The following is a 23,770-nucleotide window of genomic DNA, read 5'->3' on the forward strand; positions in this document are numbered from 1 at the left end:
TCACTAAGTATCAAGCAAGAGACTAATGAGGTGCCATTAAAGTTAAATGTTAAACCACGATTATTTACAGTCATAGACATTACTTTTATAGGCCTCAATGGCAGTTTCAAATGTTCTGTTTTAAGGTATTTGCTCCTCCTTAAATCCTTTGTCGTTCCATACAGCTCATGATTGATCAGCTTTTTCATTGGTTACACTTCAGCTGATGGTAGCCTCAAGAGCACACTTTGCTTCTGCTCACGGTTGCTTTACCCCAGCTAAACAGTAAGAGAGAAGCTTGTTAAATGGGCTTTGAGAAAAATAACCATAGAAACATAGAAGATAGGAGCAGGAGTAGGCCATTCGAGCCTGTTCCGCCATTTAATGAGATCATGGCTGATCATTCAAATTCAGTACCCTGTCCCTGCTTTCTCCCCATATCCCTTGATCCCTTTAGCCTTAATAACCAGCAATATAAACAAGTGAACTTACGTGAAATGGCTTCACCTCAAAAATGTGGCACTGAAAATCGGTTCCCAGATGCGCTCGCATCGTGTGCTTTATGTGCACATGTCATCATCCCACTCCAGATACCTGAGCACAAAATCTAGGCTGACACTTCGGAGCAGTGCTGAGGGAGCGCTGCACTGTTGGAGGTGCCGTCTTTCAGATGAGACGTTAAACCGAAGCCCCGTCTGCCCTCTCAGGTGGAGGCAAAAGATCGCATGGCACTATCCGAAGGAAAGCAGGGGAGTTCTCCCGAGTGCCCTGGCCAATATTGATCCCCTGACCAACATCACTAAAAGAACAGATTATCTGGCCATTATCACATTGCTGTTTGAGAGACCTTGTTGTGAAAAATTGGCTGCTGCGTTTCTTATATTACAACAGTGACTACACGTCAAAAAAAGTACTTCATTGGCTGCAAAGTGCTTTGGGGTGTCCTGAGGTCATGAAAGGTGTTATATAAATGCAAATCGTTCTTTTTTTTAAGACAGCCATTCGTGGCACAGGTTTTGCTGGTCTGTAAAAACAAGGCTACTGTGTACTTCCAGAATTATAGGTTTGTAGCGGTTCGTGTAGATCGCCACTAAATAAGAGAGTTTGACTTCGACGAACTATAAATAAGTTGTTTATTTACAGGAACAGACTAATTACAGCAGGTAAGATGGCAGGTAAGATGGCTGACTGTAGGAGCACCGTAGTGTAAGTCTTGTCCCAGCGGGGACTCCATGAGGACTGAGTTCGCAGTCCTGTGGGGAGCATGATGACGTCATCGCGTTTGTGTTGTGACGTCATCACGTTGCTCGCGTTTCCCGCGCTTAGGGCGTCACGTGATGCGCGTCGTTGCGTCGCTGGCCGTTGAGGCCGAGGTCACGAGGCCGGGCTGTGCCGGTGCTTGCCGCGGGAGCGGAAGATCGCGTCGCTCCCGTCGGCTGGCCGTTGAGGCCGAAGATGCTAGGCCGGGCTGTGCCGGTGCTTGCCGCAGGAGCGGAAGATCGCGTCGCTCCCGTCGGCTGGCCGTTGAGGCCGAAGATGCTAGGCCGGGCTGTGCCGGTGCTTGCCGCGGGAGCGGAAGATCGCGTTGCTCCCGTCGGCTGGCCGTTGAGGCCGAAGACGCTAGGCCAGGCTGTGCCGGCGCACGCACATCACGTTGTACGTGACGTGACATCAGCGCGCTAGGGCGCGTCTTAAAGGGGCAATGGCCCCAACAGGTAAGTTAAAAGGGCAACGGCCCCAAAAGGTAAGTTAAACATACAGTAAGGTAAGTTAAAGGGAATTATGTGTCTCAATGTAAGGGACAACCAGTGGTACCGCCACAGGTTTTTATTTGAAAAATGTAAAGAAAATGTACTAACAATACAAATGAAACACTGTGGCCTGATATTTCCTTTTCCTGCCCCAGGAGGGACAGGATGGGATACATAGAAACATAGAAGACAGGAGCAGGAGTAGGCCATTCGGCCCCTCGAGCCTGTTCCGCCATTTAATGAGATAATGGCTGATCATCCAAATTCAGTACCCTGTCCCTGCTTTGTCCCCATATCCCTTGATCCCTTTAGCCTTAAGAAATATATCTAACTCCTCCTTGAATATATTTAATGAAATGGCCTCAACTGCCTTCTGTGGTAGAGAAATCCACAGGTTCACCACTCTCTGGGTGAAGAAATTCCTCCTCATCTCAGTCCTAAATGGCTTACCGCTTATCCTTAGACTGTCACCCATGGTTCTGGACAACCCTGCCATCAGGAACATCCTTCGTGCATCTAGCCTGTCTAGTCCTGTTAGAATTTTATAAGTTTCAATGAGATCCCCTCTCATTCTTCTAAACTCTAGCGAATATAAGCCTAATCAACCCGATCTCTCCTCATATGTCATTCCTGCCATTCCAGGTATCAGTCTGGTGAATCTTCGCTGCACTCTCTCCATGGCAAGAACATCCTTCCTCAGATAAGGTGACCAAAACTGCACACAATACTCAAGGTGTGGTCTCACCAAGGCCCTGTACAACTGCAGCAAGACATCCTTGCTCCTGTACTCGAATCCTCTCGCTATGAAGGCCAACATACCATTTGTCTTCTTAACCGCCTGCTGCACCTGCATGCTTACCTTCAGTGACTGGTGCACAAGGACACCCAGGTCTCGTGTAACTTCCCCTTTTCCCAATCTATTGCCATTCAGATAATAATCTGTCTTCCTGTTTTTGCCACCAAAGTTGATAACCTCGCATTTATCCACATTATACTGCATTTGCCGTGCATCTGCCCAATCACCCAACCTGTCCAAATCATACTGGAGTTTCTCTGCATCCTCCTCACAGCACACATGCTCACCCAGCTTTGTGTCATCTGCAAACTTGGAGATATTACATATAGTTCCCTCGTGTAGTTCATTTATATATATTGTGAATAGCTGGGGTCCTAGCACCAATCCCTGCAGTACCCCACTAGTCACTGCCTGCCACTCGGAAAAGGACCCGTTTATTCCAACTCTTTGCTTCCTGTCTGCCAACCAGTTCTCTATCTAAGACAGTACCTTACCCCCAATCCCGTGTGCTTTAACTTTGCACGCTAATCTCTTATGCGGGACCTTATTGAAAGCCTTCTGAAAGTCCAAATACACCACATCCACTGGTTCTCCCTTATCTATTCTACCAGTTGCATCCTCAAAAAATTCCAGTAGATTAGTCAAGCATGACTTACCTTTTGTAAATCCATGTTGACTTTGTCCGATCCTGTCACTGTTTTCCAAGTGCTCCGCTATTACATCTTTTATAATGGACTCTAGCATTTTCCCCACTACTAATGTCAGGCTTACCGGTCTATAATTCCCCGTTTTCTCTCTACCACCTTTTTCAAATAGTGGGGTTACATTAGCTACACTCCAGTCCATGGGAACTATTCCAGAGTCTATAGAATTTTGGAAGATGACCAGCAATGCACCTACTATTTCTGGGGCCACTTCCTTAAGTACCCTAGGATGTAGATTATCAGGCCCTGGGGATTTATCAGCTGTCAATTTTCCTAACACCATTTCCCTACAAATACTGATTTCAATCAATTCCTCCCTCTCATTGGACCCTATGTTCCCCGACATCTCTTGAAGGTTATTTGTGTCCTCCTTTGTGAAGACAGAACGGAAGTATGTATTTAATTGGTCAGCCATTTCTTTGTTCCCCATTATAAATTCCCCTGATTCTGACTGCAAGGGACTTACGCATGACTTCACCAACTTTTTCTCTTCACATATCTATAGAAGCTTTTACAGTCAGTTTTTATGTTCCCGGCAAGCTTACTCTCATAATCTATTTTTCCCCTCTTAATTAATAGCTTTGTCCTCCTTTGCTGAATCCTAAACTGCTCCCAATCCTCAAGTTTGCTGCTTCTTCTGGCGAAATTATATATCCTCTCCTTGGATCTTATGCTATCCCTAATTTCCCTTGTTAGCCACGGTTGAGTCACCTTTTTTGTTTTATTTTTATGCCAAGCAGGGATGAACAAATTCTGTAGTTCATCCATGCGATCTTTAAATGTTTGCCATTGCCTAACCACCATCAACCCTTTAAGTAACGTTCCCCGATCCATCCTAGCCAACTCGTGCCTCATACCATCGTAGTTTCCTTTATTTAAATTCAGGACCCTAATCTCTGAGTCAACTACTTCACTCTCCATTTTAATGAAGAATTCTATCATATTATGATCGCTCCTCCCCAAGGGGCCTCACACAACAAGATTGCTAATTAATCCTTTCTCATTATATAATACCCAGTCTAAGATTGCCTGATCTCTAGTTGGTCCCTCGACATATTGGTCCAGGAAACCATCCCGTATACACTCTAGGGACTTCCACTTGCTGCTCTAACCATGCCATGACCCCCAGCCCAGTTTTCTAGATCAGGGATTATTATGTGGCAAGCTCCCAGCGGCATCTCTGCCAGCAAGCTAAAGGCCACCAGAGGCCCTGAGGAAAGTTTGGCAGTGCTGCAGCACCCAAAGAGGCAAAAAGATTTAAGAGGGCAGTCGACCCCAAAGATAAATGAGGGACAAGCAGTTTCTAGGCCTCCACCTAAGAAAGTAAAGGAATGTGGCCTAATTGCAGGGAAAAGTGCCCAATAGGTGCCGATTTTCCCTCACAAAGGGGCATCGAGCAAGGCCTTCCGCCACTGCATAGGGATTACCTCTACTCCTCTCATGGTGGTCCCTAGAAATGGCAGAAACAGGGACAGAAGGCAGGGAAATTAGGTGACTTGCCAGGCCTGTCCCTGCCCCTATCATAGCTTATATATGGTGGGCAGGGTTAGGGCAGCCAACGGCTATTATGATGGAAGTCAGGGGTGGGAAAATCCAGATCAGAGCGAGGAGGCAACACCCCATTTTCCTGCTGTTTCTGCCAATATCCTGTCTGGGATAACACAGTAAATTCTGGGCGAATATGTTTGTTCATTTACTTGTGTCACATAAAGATCATTTGAAACAGCTTTTTATGATCACCATAATCCATATTAAAATGGATGTTACAAAGATAATTGCACTACACTCATGATGTATGTAATCATTGTTCAATTTATTCAGTGGTGTACTTGTAAAATATCCCACAGGTATCTTTACGGACTGAAATGTAGTAACTGATGACTCTAGAGTATTCAAAGGTAACCCTGAAACTAAAATCACCTACATAAAATTAATATTTTTGAATATTTATTTTTCCAAATTAGCTATGTTTCCAATATTTATATGGTATTTACCAAATAAGCAAGCAATAGCATTTATGTTAGAAAAAGATCCAAGAATGAAATTGTCAGTAAAGGTGTAATTGAAATGGATGTGACGAGTGCTGTTCCTCAGGGATCTATCCTGGAGTTTCAGCTCTTCACCATATATACTGATGACTTGGGTGAAGGAATAGAGTTGTATATCCAAGTTGCAGATAACACTAAGTTAGGAGGCACAGTAAGTTGTGAAGATGAGAGCAGGAAGTTACAAAGGGACATGCACAGTCTAAGTAAGTGGGGAAAACTATAACAGATGGAGGTCAATGTGGCGATCCAAGGGAGACAAAAAGGGATATTTTCTTAATGGTGAGAAACTTGGAGCTGTGGAAAAGCAAAGGATTTAGGTGTCCAAAGACACAAATCACTAAAAGCTAGTGTGCAGGTACAAAAAGGCTGATGGAGTCTTGGCCTTTATCTCAAGGGGGGTGGAATTAAAAAGTGAGGAAGTGATGCTTCAATTTTACAGAGCCTTGGTCAAACCCCGTCTGGAGTATTGCATTCAGTTTTGGTCACCGAACCTCAGGAAAGATATATTGACTGTAGAAGGGGTACAGCACAGCTTCACCAAAATGATACCAGGGCTAAAAGGGTTAAATTATGAGGACAAATTGTATAAATTTAGCTTGTATTCCCTTGAGTTGAGAAGGTTGAGGGGGTGAACTAATCGAGGTATATAAAAAGATTAAGGGATTCAATAGCGTAGATACAGATAATCTGGGCTAAAAATTCCAGAACTGGAAACGTGCTGGTGCCACCACGGGCTGCAGTTAACGGCCATCAAAATTAATAGCGCTGGCAGCACTGGTACATTGGTGCAGCTTGCTAATTAACATTAGCGCAGTGCTAAACTTACTGCGTAAGGCTGGCTTTCATGCAGTAGTCTCAGCAGGAGGCTCAATGTAGCATGGTCGTAGCATCACTGGAGCAAGAACAACCTTTTCTTGAAAGTCATTTTAGAAAGTAGTGTTGGTCCCTTAAAGGGGAACTGCCTTCTAAAATTAAAAAAATAAAAATCATTTAAAAATAGGTAGTTTTTAGTCCTTAGAGCTCAACTGCCTTCTGAAAAAAATTTACATTAAAAATAATTCCCAAATGGCAGTCTTCAGCTCTTAAAGCTGAATTGCCTTCCATACCTAAAAAAAAGGGGAAAGTGCTTCAGCACTAACAAAATGGCTTAGCAAGCCAAAGAAGGGACACCCAGGGTCTCACATGCAGGGGGTCAACACTGCAAGACATGGCCTCCACCCACAGGGGCCAGGAGGTCCTCCAGAAAGAAGGATGTGGGACCAGATCATCGAGGCCATCACTGCCAGCAGTGTCACCCCCACCACCTGGCTCCAGTGTCCAAAGAAGCTTCAAGACCTCAGCCCAGTGGTCAAGGTCAGTGAATGCATCTTCAAAAGCCATCTTCTCCCAACTGCACCACCAGCTGCACAAACTTCTCAATGCACAACTCCCTCCCCCGCCCAATCACTCACCTAACAACAATCTGTACCAAACACAAGGCACACCTCCCATTCGTAGCTTCCCCTTACCCCTTGGAGCAAACGAAGCTGGCCATTCTTGACTGGGGCATGGCTGAGCCCTTGGCCAGCATTGGTAGCAGTGACCACCACACAGTCATTGTGGAGACGAAGTCCCGTCTTCACACTGAGGACACCCGCCATCATGTTGTGTGGCACTACCACAATGCTAAATGAGATAGATTCAGAACAGATCTAGCAGCTCAAATCTGGGCATCCATGAGGCGCTGTGGGCCATCAGCAGCAGCAGAATTGTATTCCACCACAATCTGTAACCTCATGCACATCCCTCACTCTACCATTACCATCAAGCCAGGGGACCAACCCTGGTTCAATAAGGAGTATAGAAGAGCATGCCAGGAGCAGCAGCAGGCTTACCTAAAAATGCAGTGCCAACCTGGGGAAGCTGCAACACAGGACTACATGCATGTTAAAAAGCAGAAGTAGCATGCTATAGACAGAGCTAAGTGATCCCACAATCAATGGATCAGATCAAAACTCTGCAGTTCTGCCACATCCAGTCGTCAATGGTGCTGGACCATTAAACAACTAACGGGAGGGGGATGCTCCATGAATATCCCCATCCTCAATGATGGTGGAGCCCAGCACGTGAGTGCAAATGACAAAGCTGAAGCGTTTGCAACCATCTTCAGCCAGAAGTGCCGAGTGGATGATCCTTATCGGCCTCCTCCTGAGGTCCTCACCATCAGAGAAACCAGTCTTCAGCCAATTTGATTCACTCCATGTGATATCAAGAAATGGCTGAGCGTACTGGATACAGGAAAGGCTGTGGGCCCCGACAACATCCCTGCTGTCGTGCTGAAGGCTTGTGCTCCAGAACTAGCCGCGCCTCTAGCCAAACTGTTCCAGTACAGCTATAACACTGGCATCTATCCGACAATGTGGAAAACTGCCCAGGTATGTCCAGTCCACAAAAAGCAGGACAAATCCAATCCGACCAATTACCACCCTATCAGTCTACTCTCAATCATCAGCAAAGTGATGGAAGGTGTCATCGACAGTGCTATCAAGCAGCACTTACTCACCAATAACCTGCTCACTGATGCCCAGTTTGGGTTCCACCAGAACCACTCGGCTCCCGACCTCATTACAGCCTTGGTCCAAACACGGACAAAGGAGCTGAATTCCAGAGGTGAGGTGAGAGTGACTGCCCTAGACATCAAGGCAGCATTTGACCGAATGTAGCATCAAGGAGCCCTAGTAAAACTGAAGTCAATGGGAATCGGGGGGGAAAGTCTCCACTGGCTGGAGTCACCCCAACACAAAAGAAGGTGGTTGTTGGAGATCAATTATCACTGCCCCAGGACATTGCTGCAGGAGTTCCTCAGGGCAGTGTCCTAGGCCCAATCATCTTCAGCTGCTTCATCAATGACCTTCCCTCCATCATAAGGTCAGAAGTGGGGATGATCGCTGATGACTGCACAGTGTTCAGCGCCATTTGCAACTCCTCAGATAATGAAGCAGTCCATGCCCGCATGCAGCAAGACCTGGACGACATTCAGGCTTGGGCTGATAAGTTGCAGGTAACATTCATGCCACACATGTGCCAGGCAATGACTATCTCCAACAAGCGAGAATCTAACCACCGCCCCTTGACATTCAATGGCATTACCATTGCCGAATCCCCCACCATCAACATCCTGGGGGGGGGTCACCATTGACTAGAAACTTAACTGGACCAGCCACATAAATACTGTGGCAACAAGAGCAGGTCAGAGGCTAGGTATTCTGTGGCAAGTGTCTCACCTCCTGAGTCCCCAAAGCCTTTCCACCATCTACAAGGCACAAGTAAGGAGTGTGATGGAATACTCTCCACTAGCCTGAATGAGTGCAGCTCCAACGACACTCAAGAAGCTCGACACCATCCAAGACAAAGCAGCCCGCTTGATTGGCACCCCATCTACCACCTTAAACATTCACTCCCTCCACCACTGGCATACCGTGGCTGCAGTATGTACAATCTATAAAATGCTTTGCAGCAACTCACCAAGGCTCCTTCGGCAGCACCTCCCAAACCCACGACCTCTACCACCTAGAAGGACAAGGGCAGCAGGCGCATGGGAACACCACCACCTCCAAGTTCCCCTCCAAGTCACACACCATCCTGACTTGGAGGTATATCGCCGTTCCTTCATCGTCGCTAGGTCAAAATCCTGGAACTCCCTCCCTAACAGCACTGTGGGAGTACCTTCACCACACGGACTGCAGTGGTCCAAGAAGGTGGCTCACCACCAATGTTCTCAAGGGCAACTAGGGATGGGCTGGATTTGCCAGTGATGCCCACATCCCATGAACGAATAAAAAAAAACTCCTCATACGTTATCCTCCTTTTCCCACTTCTGACATTCCTTATTTCAAAAGGAAATTGGATAAGTACCTGAAGGAAAGAAATTTGCAGGGCTACGGGGAAAGTGCAGGGAAGGGGGACTAGCTGAAGTGCTCTTGCAGAGAGCCGGCACGGGCTTGATGGGCCGAATAGCCTCATTCTGTGCTATAACCATTCTTCTATTGTTTTTGGTCCCGGCCACAAATTCCCTTTCCTAGCCAGTGACTCAATCCCTCTCCCTAACATCTGTCTGAGGCTGAACCACATTGTCCGCAACCTTGGGGTCATATTTGACCCTGAAATGAGCTTCTGACCACATATCCGAGACATAACTAAGACCGCCTATTTCCACCTCCGTAACATCACCCGTCTCCGCCCTTGCCTCAGCTCATCCGCTGCTGAAACCATCATCCATGCTTTTGTTACCTCTAGACTTGACTATCCCAATGCACTCCTGGCTGGCCTCCCACATTCTACCCTACGTAAGCTTGAGGTGATCCACAACTAGGCTGCCCGCGTCTTAACTCGCACCAAGTCCCGTTCACCCATCATCCCTGTGCTCGCTAACCTACATTGGCTCCCGGTTAAGCAACGCCTCGATTTCAAAATTCTCATCCTTGTTTTCAAACCCCTCCATGGCCTCGCCCCTCCCTATCTCTGTAATCTCCTCCAGCCCCATAACCCTCCGAGATATCTGTGCTCCTCTAATTCTGCCCTCTTGAGCATCCTTGATTATAATCACTCAACCTTTGGTGGTCGTGCCTTCTGTTGCCTAGGCCCTAAGCTCTGGAATTCCCTGCCTAAACCTCTCTGCCTCTCTACCTCTTTTCCCACCCTTAAGACACACCTTAAATCCTACCTCTTTGACCAAGCTTTTGGTCACCTGCTCTAATTTCTCCTTTTGTGGCTCGGTGTCAAATTTTTTGTCTTATTATAATCCTGTGAAGTGCCTTGGGACATTTTACTACGTTAAAGGCGCTATATAAATACAAGTTGTTGCTGTTGTTGTTGTAGTAGTTCCATATGCACCTCTTGCTTTCCCACCCTCACCTCACCACAACTCCACCCTTGTGCCTTTCTCATTTCACACATCCAAGAAATGCAGCTTGCCCAGCCAATGGGTGACCAAGAAGATGGAGAGGAGAGTGAAGAAGAAGAAACACTGTCACTCGATTTCACAGTCCCAGCCACCAGCTCCTTAAGGTCGACCGGGAAGGCCATTTGCAGTGTCCCCCACTGGAAGTCAGCAGTCTTCCACCAGCCATGCTGCAGCCACTAGGGTAGCACTGCGTGACATCAGAAGGATAGGCAAAGGCACACACAAGACAGTCACTAAGGGAATGCATAAATTGATTGCTTGATGTCATAGTGGATGGATAGATGTATAAATTTGGATTGGAAAGTTTGCTTTGTGGTGGCTTTTATTTCAGCATTGTGGCCAAGTAGATGCTGTGATGGTCAGTAACAGAAGGAAGGTAAGGTGTGGGGCTAATGTTGAAAGGAGAATTGGGGTTGTGGTCACTGGTACCGCAGGCGGATGATTCCATCCCGATATCCCGGCCAAAAAGGGGCTATCCCAGTTGTATATTTCCTCCTGCTTCCTCCTCCTCTACTTCTTCTTCGCTCTGTGAGCAGATGCTGAAAATATGAAATAAAACAAAAAATGGTGGAAATACTCAGGTCAGGTAGCATCTCAACCCGAGACGTGAACTCTGTTTCTCTCCCCACAGATGCTGCCTTACCTGCTGAGTGTTTCCACCATTTTCTGTTTTCTCAGAGGCCTTCCTTTACAACCTGAGGCATTGCAGGCATGCAGCAGCACTCCCTGCACTCAAAAAAAACTTTTAACATCTATTGCCCCAAGCCACTACTTCAATAAAATATTAAAAATCCAGTTCAAAAGCTTAAATTAAAACTTACCTGAAAGATATATGTGTCCCTTTAAGAAGTTCTGACTGCGTCTCTCTCAGTCTGCTGCACGCTCGCTTTTCAGAGCGAGCTTAGGACCCGGCGCTAAACTCAATGCAAGTTCGCAGAGTGTGGCGTCAAGTCGGTGTTGCATGATGACTGATGTCACGCTCTCCAGATTTGCATGTCGAGGGGCAGCGCTGCGAACAGCAACACTATGGCCCTCACCAAAATGGCAGTCACCAGAGGCGGGCAAAAGTGCAACGGCCGCCATTTTTTTCATGAATCTGCCGGTAACAGGTGGCAGCAAGTAGTCAAGTTTTTAGCCCACTATTTCCTCTGGTGGGGAATCCAGAACAAGGGGACACAATCTTAAAATCAGAGCTAGGCCATTTAGGAGGGAAATCAGGAAGCACTTTTCAACGGAAAGGGTAGCAAAAAGTGGAACTTGTCGCCCCAAAAGGGTGGATGATGAGTCAATCGAAATTTTCAAGTCGGAGATCGATAGTTTTTTGTTGGGTATGGGCATCAAGGGATAGGGAATAGGTAAATGGAGTTGTGGTACTGATCAAACGCAATCTAACTGAATGGTGAGACAAGCTGGAGGGGCTGAATGGGTTACTCCTGTTCCTGTGAAAGGGTATGTGAACAATTCACCCTTGCTTTAAGAGGCTAATAAAGTCACTGTTTCTTTAAGAGCAACAGTGTTTGCTTTTCTATTCACTGCAAACGTAAATTACGACGGTCGTAGATAATAAGTAAACACATAATTTCTATGCACTCTTCCTTTACAGAAATCAGCGTCCCAAGCTGCAAGCGATGCACCTGATCCCCAGGGGAGAGGGAGCGCGCTTGCGCGTCCTCTGGCAGAGGGTGCGGCTCCTCCTGACGGCAGCGCCGGGGAGAGAGCAACACCCGCCCTTCAGTACAGCATGACACACACCCAAACTGTTGCACGAGTACAAACAGACCAGCTTAATGCTGAAATACATTTTGGGTGCTTTGCAAAGTGGGCGGGCTACTTTTTCACCTCCTGAAAGCGGAAATTTTAAATTACCAGCTAGAAATTACAGCAAGCACTGAACAGGTGCCTTTTAGAAGCAGTGCACGATGGGCTTTGTAGTTTTTCCAATTGCATTAGAAACATTCTTGTATATTATTTTAAGAGAAGTTTAAGTTTTCACTCTCGAGAGTCTTTCTTTTCCCAGTAACTTTGTTTTTTCTGTCTTTTTTTAAAATAAAAGTGACTGCATCCTGAAGTTGCTGGTTATATTGTATTGTGGCTGGTAATTGCTGCGGTGTCTCTGACAGCGCCTCCCAGCAGTGTGTGGCTGGTTGTGGTGTCAATCACCTCGCGTCAAGGCGCTTCCGCTAGCACTTTAGGTTGCCTCAGCGTATAACATCGTATCTACTGTTACATGGTGTAGAACTGGCGTGTAGCACAATGGTGTATGGATCATAGCCTTTTTCATTTTATTTTTTTTTGCAAATAAAACCCCCAATTTTTTTTTAACCAGAAAAAAGAAAATTTAAATAAAACCTACCAGTTAGTGGATCTGCAAAGGATTTCTTTTTTTTTTAAACCCGGTCAAAATGTCAACGGGTAAAGAAATCGGGGGAGCCCAACATGCTCAATACGTGGGACCATATCGACTGGAAAAAACGCTTGGAAAGGGACAGACAGGTTTGCGCAAATTTTAATGACATTAGTCAATATCAATAGCTGTTCCACTTATTATTAGTATCCAGCTAATGAAATATCTTGTAATCCATATTCTACTGTAATGAAGTCTTGCATAGTTTGAATGTTTCTTTGTAAAAGATTAAAGGCATTTATTTTTGAAATTGTTGAGAATTTTATATATACTATATATGTAAACAGTTTTATTCTCTGCTAGAAGTATTGGTGAGCGGTATGAGTGTATGTTCATCTGTGATACTACCAGCCCTGCGTGTAGTTTGTAGGAACTAGAGTCTGGGGACTTCCCTTTCTGTGATTTCTTTTGAACAATGTTGATTAAGTGTAATTAAATTGGGATTTTAAAAATAGAATTGTGATGTAACATGTTATTTCAACTAAGATTTTGATCATTTTTTCAGGAGCGCAATTGAAGTATTTCTGCCATATTTTCTGAGGGTGCTTGTCCAGTTTCATTCCGAAAGGAAGTGGAAAATGTTTTAACCTGCTATTCGATCAGTGTTTTGTTGAAGGAATTGATGCATTGTAGCATATAGTCCGAAGGCAGAGCTTGTCCATCTGTTTGTCTGAGACTACAATAGGCGTTACCTTACCAGCTGCTGCCCTAGTCATTCGCAGTTTGTGGGCATGTCCGGTTTCTTTTACATTGTAAATCGTACTCTCCATAATACAGTAATATAGTCTAATCCTTTTGAAACCGGGCTTTCAGTCCATTGCGTTGTGTAGTATAGCAGAGCATTTAGCTTTGTTAATCTTCTTAGGCGGCGGTGGCCTGATACGCCAACACTTCTGCGGCTTTATTGACCGATTACTGTACAGCTACAATCACAGCCGAACCAAAGCAAGCAGATAATGATGTATTCATGGCTGGGTGATGATTTTTCAGCACCTTTCGACTACTACTTTTGCGGTCTCCCATCGTACAGATGCATTTCAGGAGCATAGTCATGATTTCGTGCCGAAAAGTGCGCCCGTTTTCTGGCATTTTACATCTGAGCCTTCATCAGAAGCCTTGAAATAAAGTAACCTAGTACTGTACCTTCAGAAAGGTGTGTTGAAGGAGGAGAGAAGGGAAAACGCGAGAGATAGCGGGTTACCAGGAAAGAGGAGACTAAATAATTATATGCGCGCCTGTATATTGTTTGAGCACCCAAACAGCGTTTTAATTGTTTGGTTAGTAAGGGGGAAGTCTTTCAATCTGGGTTGTTTAAAATTGTTTTTTTTGTGTTTGTTTGTGGGTTATGCGCAAAGCAGGATTGAATGAATAATGGAGCTTATACCGGAATCACCATGCATGTCCCGTTAGCAGGAACCAGGAAAAAGAACAGGACTGGCTCCTGCACGCTGTGAAGACTTGTATTTAAATGCCCTCTATCGACTTGGGATGGAAACAATGAACCGGTGTGGTTATATTTAAACGATCTTTTTGACCCACGTGTCGCTGCGGATCTGACCGTCTTTCCCCACTTCCCTGAGCTTGGTTTCATCCTTGCAGGAACTGTCCAGTTTCTGTCATATCAATACAGGCTGTGGGACGCCGGGGTCTCTGGGTTATGACACCAGTTTATTTCCTTCGTATAAGCGTCGCCTCTTAGTTCCCCACATGTCAGAACGGGTTCTGAGCTGACTGACGGGCACTGTTTGATTCGAAGTCTTTATAATTTAAAAATAAATAACGAACGGACAATTTCAATCGCATTTCTTTGTTTCCGACAGACAGAAAAAAAGTAGTATTTGGAAAAGCGTCATTTTTCAGAATGTCTTAACTGATGGGCGGTTTTCATTATCCAGGGAAGCTGATTATTTTTTCCTTTTGCTGTTGCTCAGACGGGGTTAGGCAGGATGATCTTGTCGTGATTGAAATCAGTGGTGTGCGTGGTGTTGTTCTCTGGGTCGATACTTTGCATTATAATTAAAATGCTTCGTGTCCAATCCCTTTTGGTAGTGGCAGATAGACCGAATCCAGATGGTCTCGTATTGGGCCGACATCATTCTTATTTTGAAAAAGGTAGCGGCACTTCTAAAGTGGCTGGGGTTTTTCCAATTCACGTCCCCAGCGTTAAAAGCGTATTGAGAAACGGTGACATGTTCGATTGAAATTTGCGTTGTCAATGTATTTGATGCAGTCATGCTAATAATTTCTCAGGGAAAAAGTGACCAACGTTACTCGCGCAGTTTTATTACTTTTGGGCGATATGATGCTTAAAATATAGCCAAGGGTTATATTAGCTGGCTGAGGATTGTGTTATAAATGGCCAACTGGAGGTAGAGGTTATTTTTTTGCACAGCAGCGATCACGTACGTAACCCCAAGGGCACGTATTTAAGCACTTATTATAACCATAAAGTTGCCGTTTGTTTTATTACACCCTTTGGCTACAGTTGCTTATTGCTGATTTAACTCCTTTGCAGACTGCAATAGAATGTCTGCAACAAAGTAAAGTAATACATTGTAATTAAAAAAAAACATTTACAGCCTACTGTATGGCAGGAAATATTCGCTAAAGCCCAGTTTGTACTAACTACCAGGGACAGCGCAATTTTTTATGGTGGTTTGGGGGCGTGGTGCAAGGAGATTAGATACCAAAACGTCTATTACATTATATCTAGAAGGCAAAATAATAGATTGTGGCCGTGGAGAGCAATTCAAGGGTGGAGGTAGATTGCTCTTTGACTCTCACTTAAATATAATTTGTGTACTTTTTAAAAAATTGAATTGTCTTGCTTATACTACAGGAACACAGTATAATCTTATTTAATACTTCATTGTATAGTAGCGAATAACACTGTTAGCAGCTTGTCATTTTACCTGTGTGTAGTGGGGTTAAATCTAGACTGACTACAAGGGTCCTGAGTTAAATGAGATTTGGTTGTTGACGGGAGGGAGAGGGCATAGCAAAAAGAGAGCCAATAATTAAACATAATAAGATAGAAATAAATTGGTAATCTTTCAAAGGCCACAAGGTTGGCTGGTGTGAGAAATGGAAACTCCCACATTAGTGCAATAAGGGGTGTTCTGAGGTGTTAGTTAAGTCACTGGGTAGAGTACAGATGGTTACTGTACATTTGGCTGTGAGACCAGATCTAGAAGCAGTTGATTTTAACACCGGATAGCCAAAAGTTTAATTCTCCAGAACTCTCAGCCCCCCCTCACCGTGAAGAGCAAAAAAATGCCCCCATTTTCTTTTAATTGCTACTTTGCATCTTGTTGGAACATCACATTTCAAGTAAATATTTTTCATATTGAGCCAATTTGTTTTTGATGCTGTTGTTTTGTGAATTAAGATAAGGGATGGTAGCAGAGAAATGGAACATTTTCAATTTGGGAATCCTGAATTAGTGTCAAACAGTTCCAGGGTAGGTATGACAGAGATTACATACTTCATTGCAGGGAGTTATCCCCGGTGTCCTGGCCAATATTTATCCCTCAACCAACATAACAAAAACAGATTATCTGGCCATTATCACATTGCTGTTTGTGGGACCTTGCTGTGTGCAAATTGGCTGCTGTATTTCCCACATTACAACAAAGTACTTCATTGGTTGTAAAGCGCTTTGAGACATCCGGTGGTCATAAAAGATGCTATATAAATGCAAGCCTTTCTTCTTTTCCCTCCTTCTACTCTGCTTAACAATGTGCCATAGCCCTAATTTCAGACAACCACTCTCACCTGCACCAATTTGACACGAGACTGAAACTGTCAAAAATAAGGCAGAGATTTGTACTATGGGCAGCTGAACTTAGTTGAGACTGCTCAGTCACTTCAGGCCAAGCCATTGCAGCTAGCAGAGGAAATTTTAAACCCATCAGACTGGTATGGATTCAAACATAGCTCCCAGAAGTGAAAGGTAAGTGTTCAAACTCACTGAATCACGCAGTTACCTGATTGAGCAGAGAAGGTTGAGAGGAGATTTGATAAAGGTGTTCAAATTTTTGAGGGGTCCAGACAGAGTAGATAAAGAGAAACTGTTCCCATTGGCGAGAAGCAGAGGATACGGATTTAAGGTGATTGGCAGAAGAACCAAAGGTGACATGAGGAAAAACTGTTTTACGCAGCGAGTGGTTATGATCTGGAATGCACTGCCTGAAAGGGTGGTGGAGGCAGACTCAATCATGGCTTTCAAAAGGGAATTAGATAAGTACCTGAAGGAAAAAAAATTGCAGGGCTCTGGGGAAAGGGTGGGGGAGCGGGACTAGCTGAAGTGCATGGGCTCGACGGCTGACTGACCTCCTTCTGTGCTGTAACCATTCTATGATTCTAAATATTATCACTGCTATTGGTGCTTGAGGACATTGTACAGTTTTGCATAAACAGATTAACCGTTCTGTCAATATGTAGAGAGTTAGTTGTAGAGTGTGTTCTGTAAGGGTGGTGGGGCTTGGGGCCTTTTTATGCTGCTGCAGGAGTGGTGCTTTGACGACTGATACTTGGTGAGGCATGGAAGGGTCAGTGTGGTTGCTTCCTTTCCCCCCTCTTTCTCCTCCCATTAAGTAGATTCATCTTGGGGAAGGGGTTGGGGGGGCACCCAAAGTTGGAAATGGTGCACTGCTAGAAAAGGGCTGGGGTAGCTTAATGTTTGCCCACGCGTTCTCCAATTGGAATTGCAGATTTCCGACAAGTATAATGTCTGTCTGGGGGAAAGGGGCTGTTCATAAGGATTGGGATGCATGTCTTTGTTGCTGACCTATATATATCCTCCTGAGTAGGAGTGAAATTTGGAGCTTGAATGGGTGTGGTATGTTTGTCTTGCACTAGGACCTCCTTGGATCTTGTATGTTCTCTGATAATATGATGTAGAATAGGGTGCAGTAAGTGGAGTTGTGTCTTGGGTGCGGAGGCAAAGCTCTAAGGGGATAGGTTTCCTTTGGACTTTGAGTATGATGGGTCCCTGTGGGCTGCTGCTCCTTCTTAACCAGTGATTTCCCCATAATGGTACTATATACAAAATATTGAATCATTCCATTTTGGTTGAACCAGACTCACTTCTTCTTGGGCAGTAATGGACTATTGCTGATTATCACCTGTGTGTTTTTGTTTTTTTTACTCTTTTTCTTGGGCTCAGCATCTGGAACCACTCCTGGAGGAATATTTGATTGTAATCTTGCAGTAGCCTACAACTTGGTTGTTTTTTTTTGTTCTTGTCTGAAGGGGGCTATTTGAGATTGAGGGGTGGCCACAGGAAGAATATGTAGAATGTAAAATGAGAAAAATAGAAATGTTTTGCAGAAAGTATGTTTGTATTTTTAGAGGCAATTAAGTACCCACTTATTTCAAAAGCTACAGAGGATATTAAATACTTAAGGGGATTACCTTAGTTAAATTGAGGTGGTATATAGAGTTCTTCAATAGTTTTCATTGTAACATCATTGGTTAAGAGTTCTGTACTTAGGCAGTTGTAAAGAGTTCTTTCCGTTTATTTTGTATGTCTCAAACTTTCTGTATGCCAGTTTTGTTCTCTTGCACACTTTCATTTTTTGTATGTCTCACACTCTCCTGTTCCCCTCACTTAGAGACCTGCAGACTTGGAATGCCACAGACATGTTCCAGCCACTCTGGACTGGAGGCCTGGAGCATATGTTGTATTGTTGCTTTTACGCAAGATAGTTGAGGGAATTGGCATCGGATGGATTTTAGGGGTGGAGCGGTGTGGGGTGATGGCAAAAGAACGGGCAGATGGACAAGGTGGATGTAGGCTAAACTGGAAGGGAGCTGGGGTGGTATTTGGGGCTAGGTGGAAGTTGGATCAGGCCTAGGTATGGAGGCCTTGTAGATATTGGAAAGGCCAGGACCTGGGACTCTGACTTGGAAGGAGCAAGGAGGCTTGTTTGAGGATGGGCGAGAGTGGGGAGGCATGGATTTGGCTGCAGAATGATAGAACAGGAGCATGGGTCATTGGTGAGTGATGATGTATTAACATTCCCTATTGAGCAATCAGATCTGCTGTATGCAATGGACAACTTTATTTTTACTTGAATAGGCACTGAACAGAGAAATTATTCCAATGTTATAACTTATTACAACATTGTAGATCCACAATTTTTAATATCAAATAATTGTCAAGGTCATTTTGATGCAGTGATACTGTAATCCTCAACCAGTTTAGAGTATGTTATTTGTGGGGGGGGGGTGGGGGGGACGCTCATGAGTCATATAGATAAGGATGAGAGCAATCAAAGTTTTGAATATGCCCTTTGTGCTGAGAATGTTAGTATTGCTAATTTAATGTTACCAAATGGTGTAAACAGAAGTCACAATAAACCAACCTTTTCTAAGCTACAGTAAAACAGCAGTTTCAAGCTCTGTACAGGGTTATCATTATCAATATTAAAGGGGCACTGCTCCATTTTTGTTGAAATGTGATTGTTGAGTAACTCTGCTCATTATTTCAAAGAAAATGTAATTCCATGAATGATTACTGCAGCCGAATACTGCATTTAAAATTATCAATGCCTCTTTGATATAGTTTCTTTACATATGAAAACTGTAGTTACTACAGAGTAGTTTTTCTGAGCAAAACTATTTTTTCCTTCATTTATTGTGCATCTACAGGGTGCAACACTATAAAATATTTGTTGCTTTTATAGCTTGTAGCCTTTTCAAAAATGTTATATTGTAACTCTTCCCAGATGCCACAGGAGAAAATTCCTTGGTAAGGAAGCAATATCTAACTTATGAAGACATTTTGTAAGTAGCTGGTTATTGTGGGTGAGGCAGCAGTGTTCTAATATACTGTGTCTTCCACTCACCGTTGCTTATCGCATCTGAAGTAAATGGAAACAGTAGAATTCTTAGAAGCTTTATTTCTGAACATTGACACTAATAAACACTTGCATTCAGTCCTTCCCGTATGAAGTCTGTTTTTGGACATTAAGAACTATACAGAAGCCCCAGTGAGCAACCCTGGATTGTAAGTGGCATTCCTTTGCCTACACAGCAGAATATATCAAGAGATACTGCAAATATTTGTTATATAGCTTTATCAAAAATGTTTTTTTTTGAGAGCCTTGTAGGATTTTAGTTTGGCTATACAGGTAATTGGTTTACTTTGAGTGCTTAGATGCCCAAATTTGGGAATAGGTGTTTTCTGCAGGTAACATTGTTACACTGTTGTTAGTGTCTATTGTGACTACACAGCATGTACAGTAAACACTCTTGAAGATACCTCTTGTACTTGAGTGTTTACTGTGTGTGCTATAAAAAGCTGCTGAGTACCATTACTAGTTCTATTCATTATGATAGCTGGAAGTGGAAAACATAATTGACTTTTTGTAGGATGAAATCATGCATAAAGATCAGTTAAGGTAAGGGGATCATTAACCTTTCCATTCCAGCTCGCCTAAATGTATCCCGAGAAAACAAACCAAAAATGGCTGCCTGTGGTTTTTTTTAAATTGTTGGAAATAGACAGTGTTGCTTTGAACAAACTAAAACCATTAGGTAATCATTACTAGCGTAGACATTTTAGCTACATATAGCTCCGCCCGCCCCCCCCCCCCCCCCCCCAAAACCACAGGCGGTTGTAGTTCTACATTTGAGGATGGCAGTGATGTGTCCCCTGATGTAGCCTCTGCCCAGAATTCCAGGTTTGACATTGCTCACATCACAATATTAATAAAGAAGTTTGAATAATTCGGTCTTGGTCAGAGCCACGGTTATTAACATGCTGTGTTTATAAATATGGTATACTCGAACATACTTTTAAGGATTTTTTTTTTAGCATTTGTACTTACTGTATTAACTTGCATGCATCGAGTTCTGAGCTGTGCACGCCCAGTTTCCATAATTAATGGGCTTGGGTGGAGCAATCCTTTTCATAGATTGTAGATCTTATCTGTAAGCATATGCAAATTTGTAATGATTCAGGGCTAAAATATAAGTGCGTGCAAGTAAATCGAGAGCGTATGCACCTGCATTTACGCTTACTATGGAAAGTATAGCCTAAGGCTTTCATAATTTCAGAAACAATATTTTTTGGTGTAGGCTTTTAAATTACTTGCTGTTAATGTATTTAAGATAATTGGTATAATATCTTGGCTACCTGAATTATACTGAGAATAAGGGCTAGTAGAGAGTGATTACAAGCCAGTGGAGTGGTTTTGATGATAATCCACAGCAGCAAAGCTTGAGCAGTTTACAACTGTCATATATTTAAGAATAGGTTAGGGACCATCTGTGGAGCAAAGATATAAAAAATCAATTTTCATCCAGTTTTACAGTACATGTACATTTGTAAGTGAACAGAATGTAGGCAAAGCATTGACTTTGCGAAAAAGATGATGAGTGTGAATGGCCCTTTACAACCTTGCAATTCCTCCCTGGTATCTCTGATTGTTTGTAATAAATATCTTTTCTATTATATTCTGGGCCTTTTATCCTGTTTTGGTCAGTTCTCATGCTGGCATTGCCTGTTTTTACAGAGACACTACACGGCAGGTTGGTTGACTGATCTTTAGTTGATTTATTGGGAAATTTTGGACCCAATAATAAATTATATTATCTGAATATAAAAAAAGTACAATTTTTGAATTTGAAAATGTTTATTTTTTGGTTGAACTCACTATCAACTCCTTTGTCCATCATGGGTATAGCAGCTAATCAAATATAAAGACCGTCCTTAATAAGGACGACAGTCAGGGTCAGGGTAGAAGTGGGAGGCTGGGAGTGACCATGTAATTTGGCTACTTCAGTTCATTTTGACTCTGCTGTACTGGCAAGAAAGCACTGAGCACTACATCTCCTAGCTCTGACTTTTCTGAAATCCAAACAATTTTATCCTTTAATGTGGCTTTATTAGTTTGGTATGCTTGTAAAGGCAGCCCAATCATCATTTTTTGTTTTGTTGATTTTTCTCCTGCTTCCTGTTGCAAAGATAGGATTGTTGGGTGCTTCTCTGGTTTAGCACAGATGACACTGAAAACTCAAAGAAGGCTTGGATTATGAACTTGCTGGAATGAGAGCATCTCCTTTTTTCTGTTAAACGTGAGGAACAATTTGTCAGCTCACTAACCTGAAAAGGAGAAAATTTCTACTTCACTGTTGAATGTTGTTTTCCACTGGGCTGCCATTCGTGTAACAGTAGTATGGACTGGAAGGAGTTTGCATATTTATTTTCAATATAGACCCATATCTGGAATGGATTCTTCGGCAGCAGCTCCCAACCCTGTGACCTCTTCCACCTAGAAGGACAAGGGCAGTAGGCGCATGGGAACACCACCACCTGCAAGTTTCCCTGAAATGCACACACCATCCTGACTTGGAAGTATATCGCCGATCCTTCATCGTCGCTGGGTCAAAATCCTGGAACTCCCTCCCTAACAGCACTGTAGGAGTACCTTCATCACACGGACTGCAGCGGTTCAAGAAGGCGGCTCACCACCACCTTCTGAAGGGCAATTAGGGATGGGCAATAAATGTTGGCCTTGCCAGCGACACCCACATTCCATGAACGAATAAAAATAAAAAAATCTTATAATGAAGTCACACATTGAAGAAAAAATACAAATTTGTTTATTTTTTCTTTGTGTTCACTATAAAACTAACAATAAACAGATGGACAGTAACAGAAAAGAGCAACTAATGTTTAAAAATATATTTCTTTGTGCTCACTATAAAACGGTGCATATGGGAAACAACGGTTTCTCCCCATATTAATGCAGAGATTTATTTGCCTCTCTGTCTTCATTGAGTAGGGAAAACATTAACATTTTTCCATGAATTCATTGAAAAAATAAACTTTCTTACAAACTTCTTTCCAAATTCTTTCAGTAGACTCCTCTTCACTTCCACACCCCAGCAACAATGATACCTCAAATTCACTCAACAGCAGCAAAAGTGATCTGCCAGTGTTTGACAGTTCAAACAATGTGTAAGATTATTAATGATGGGTGCTTTGTTAAGGTTTAAAAGTTATATTTTATTAGTTGATGCCTCATATTTTTAATTTTGGACCCAATTCTATGAGCTTATCAAGATTCCGATGTCTACATTTTGCAATCTGTGTTTAAATGGACCCTCTGATTCGGATATAAATACTGCAAGTGCAACATTCTTCAGGGTATGGGTCAATTATTCTAAACTCCAAAAAAAAGCTGACTATAATTCTAGTGAAAATTTATACCAAGTTTAATTTTTGTTTTATAGTCAAACTCCTTGTTTCACATACTGTAGTGGAAGCCGTGTCATATTTAAATACTTTGTTTCTGACTTCACGGAGGAAGACACAAAAAACCTCCCAGAAATATGAGAAAACCAAATGTGTGGCGCGAATGAGGAACTTAAAGAAATTATAATTAGTAAAAAAACAGTACTAGCAAAATTAATGGGACTAAAAGTCGATAAATCCCAAGGACTGGATGACCTACATCCTAGGGTTTTGAAAGAGGTGGCCATTGGGATAATGGACGCATTGGTTGTCATCTTCCAAAATTCTATAGATTTTGGAACAGTTCCTGCAGATTGAGGATAGCAAATGTAACCCCGCTATTTAAGAAAGGAGTGAGAGAAAACTGGGAACTACAGACCTGTTAGCCTCACATCAGTAGTTGGGAAAAGGCTGGAATCTATTATAAAGGATGCAATAACTGGGCACTTAGAAACTAATAGTGAGAATGGGCAGAGTCAACATGGATTTATGAAAGGGAAATCCTGTTTAACAAACCTATTGGAGCTCTTTTGAGGATGTAACTAGTGGAGTAGACAAAGGGGAACTGGCAGATATGGTATATTTGGATTTTCAGAAGGCCTTCGATAAGGTCCTACACAAGAGGTTGGTGAACAAAATTAGGGCACATGGAATTGGGGGTAATATACACTAGCATGGATTGAGAATTGTTTAACAGACAGAAAACAAAGAGTAGGGATAAATGGGTTTTTTTCAGGATGGCAGGCTGTGACTAGTGGGGTACCGCAAGGATCGGTGCTTGGGCCCCAGCTATTCATAATCTATATCCATGATTTGGATGAGGGGACTAAATGTAACATTTCCAAATTTGCTGATGATACAAAGCTAGGTGGCAGTGTCAGTTGCAAAGAGGGTGTGAAG

General features: G+C 43.2%; 1 protein-coding gene and 1 long non-coding RNA gene across 10 annotated transcripts in view; one reads left to right on the forward strand and one right to left on the reverse strand.

The window, feature by feature from the left end:
* Positions 1-23,135, reverse strand: LOC147107032 (uncharacterized). 2 transcript variants are annotated; one of them, XR_015081010.1, is made up of 3 exons: positions 20,768-23,135; positions 20,460-20,560; positions 1-257 (listed from the first exon to the last, which is right to left on the reverse strand). It is a non-coding gene; the product is annotated as an uncharacterized LOC147107032 (long non-coding RNA). The 2 variants fall into 2 exon arrangements; XR_015081011.1 differs by lacking the exon at positions 1-257 and adding an exon at positions 18,287-19,490.
* Positions 11,959-23,770, forward strand: part of LOC147107033 (serine/threonine-protein kinase BRSK2) — a 1,115,513-nt gene continuing 1,103,701 nt past the window's right edge. For 2 of the 8 annotated variants that reach the window (XM_086008028.1, XM_086008027.1), the window contains exon 1: positions 11,959-12,713. In XM_086008028.1, coding sequence (XP_085864154.1) covers positions 12,623-12,713 — 91 coding nt within the window. In that variant the 5' untranslated portion in view covers positions 11,959-12,622. The other 6 variants (XM_086008038.1, XM_086008037.1, XM_086008033.1 and 3 more) reach the window with 4 other exon arrangements.

This window comes from Somniosus microcephalus, chromosome 15 (assembly GCF_052327205.1).
Source record: "Somniosus microcephalus isolate GS21.2 chromosome 15, FLI_Smic_1.0, whole genome shotgun sequence".
Lineage (NCBI taxonomy): Eukaryota > Metazoa > Chordata > Chondrichthyes > Squaliformes > Somniosidae > Somniosus > Somniosus microcephalus.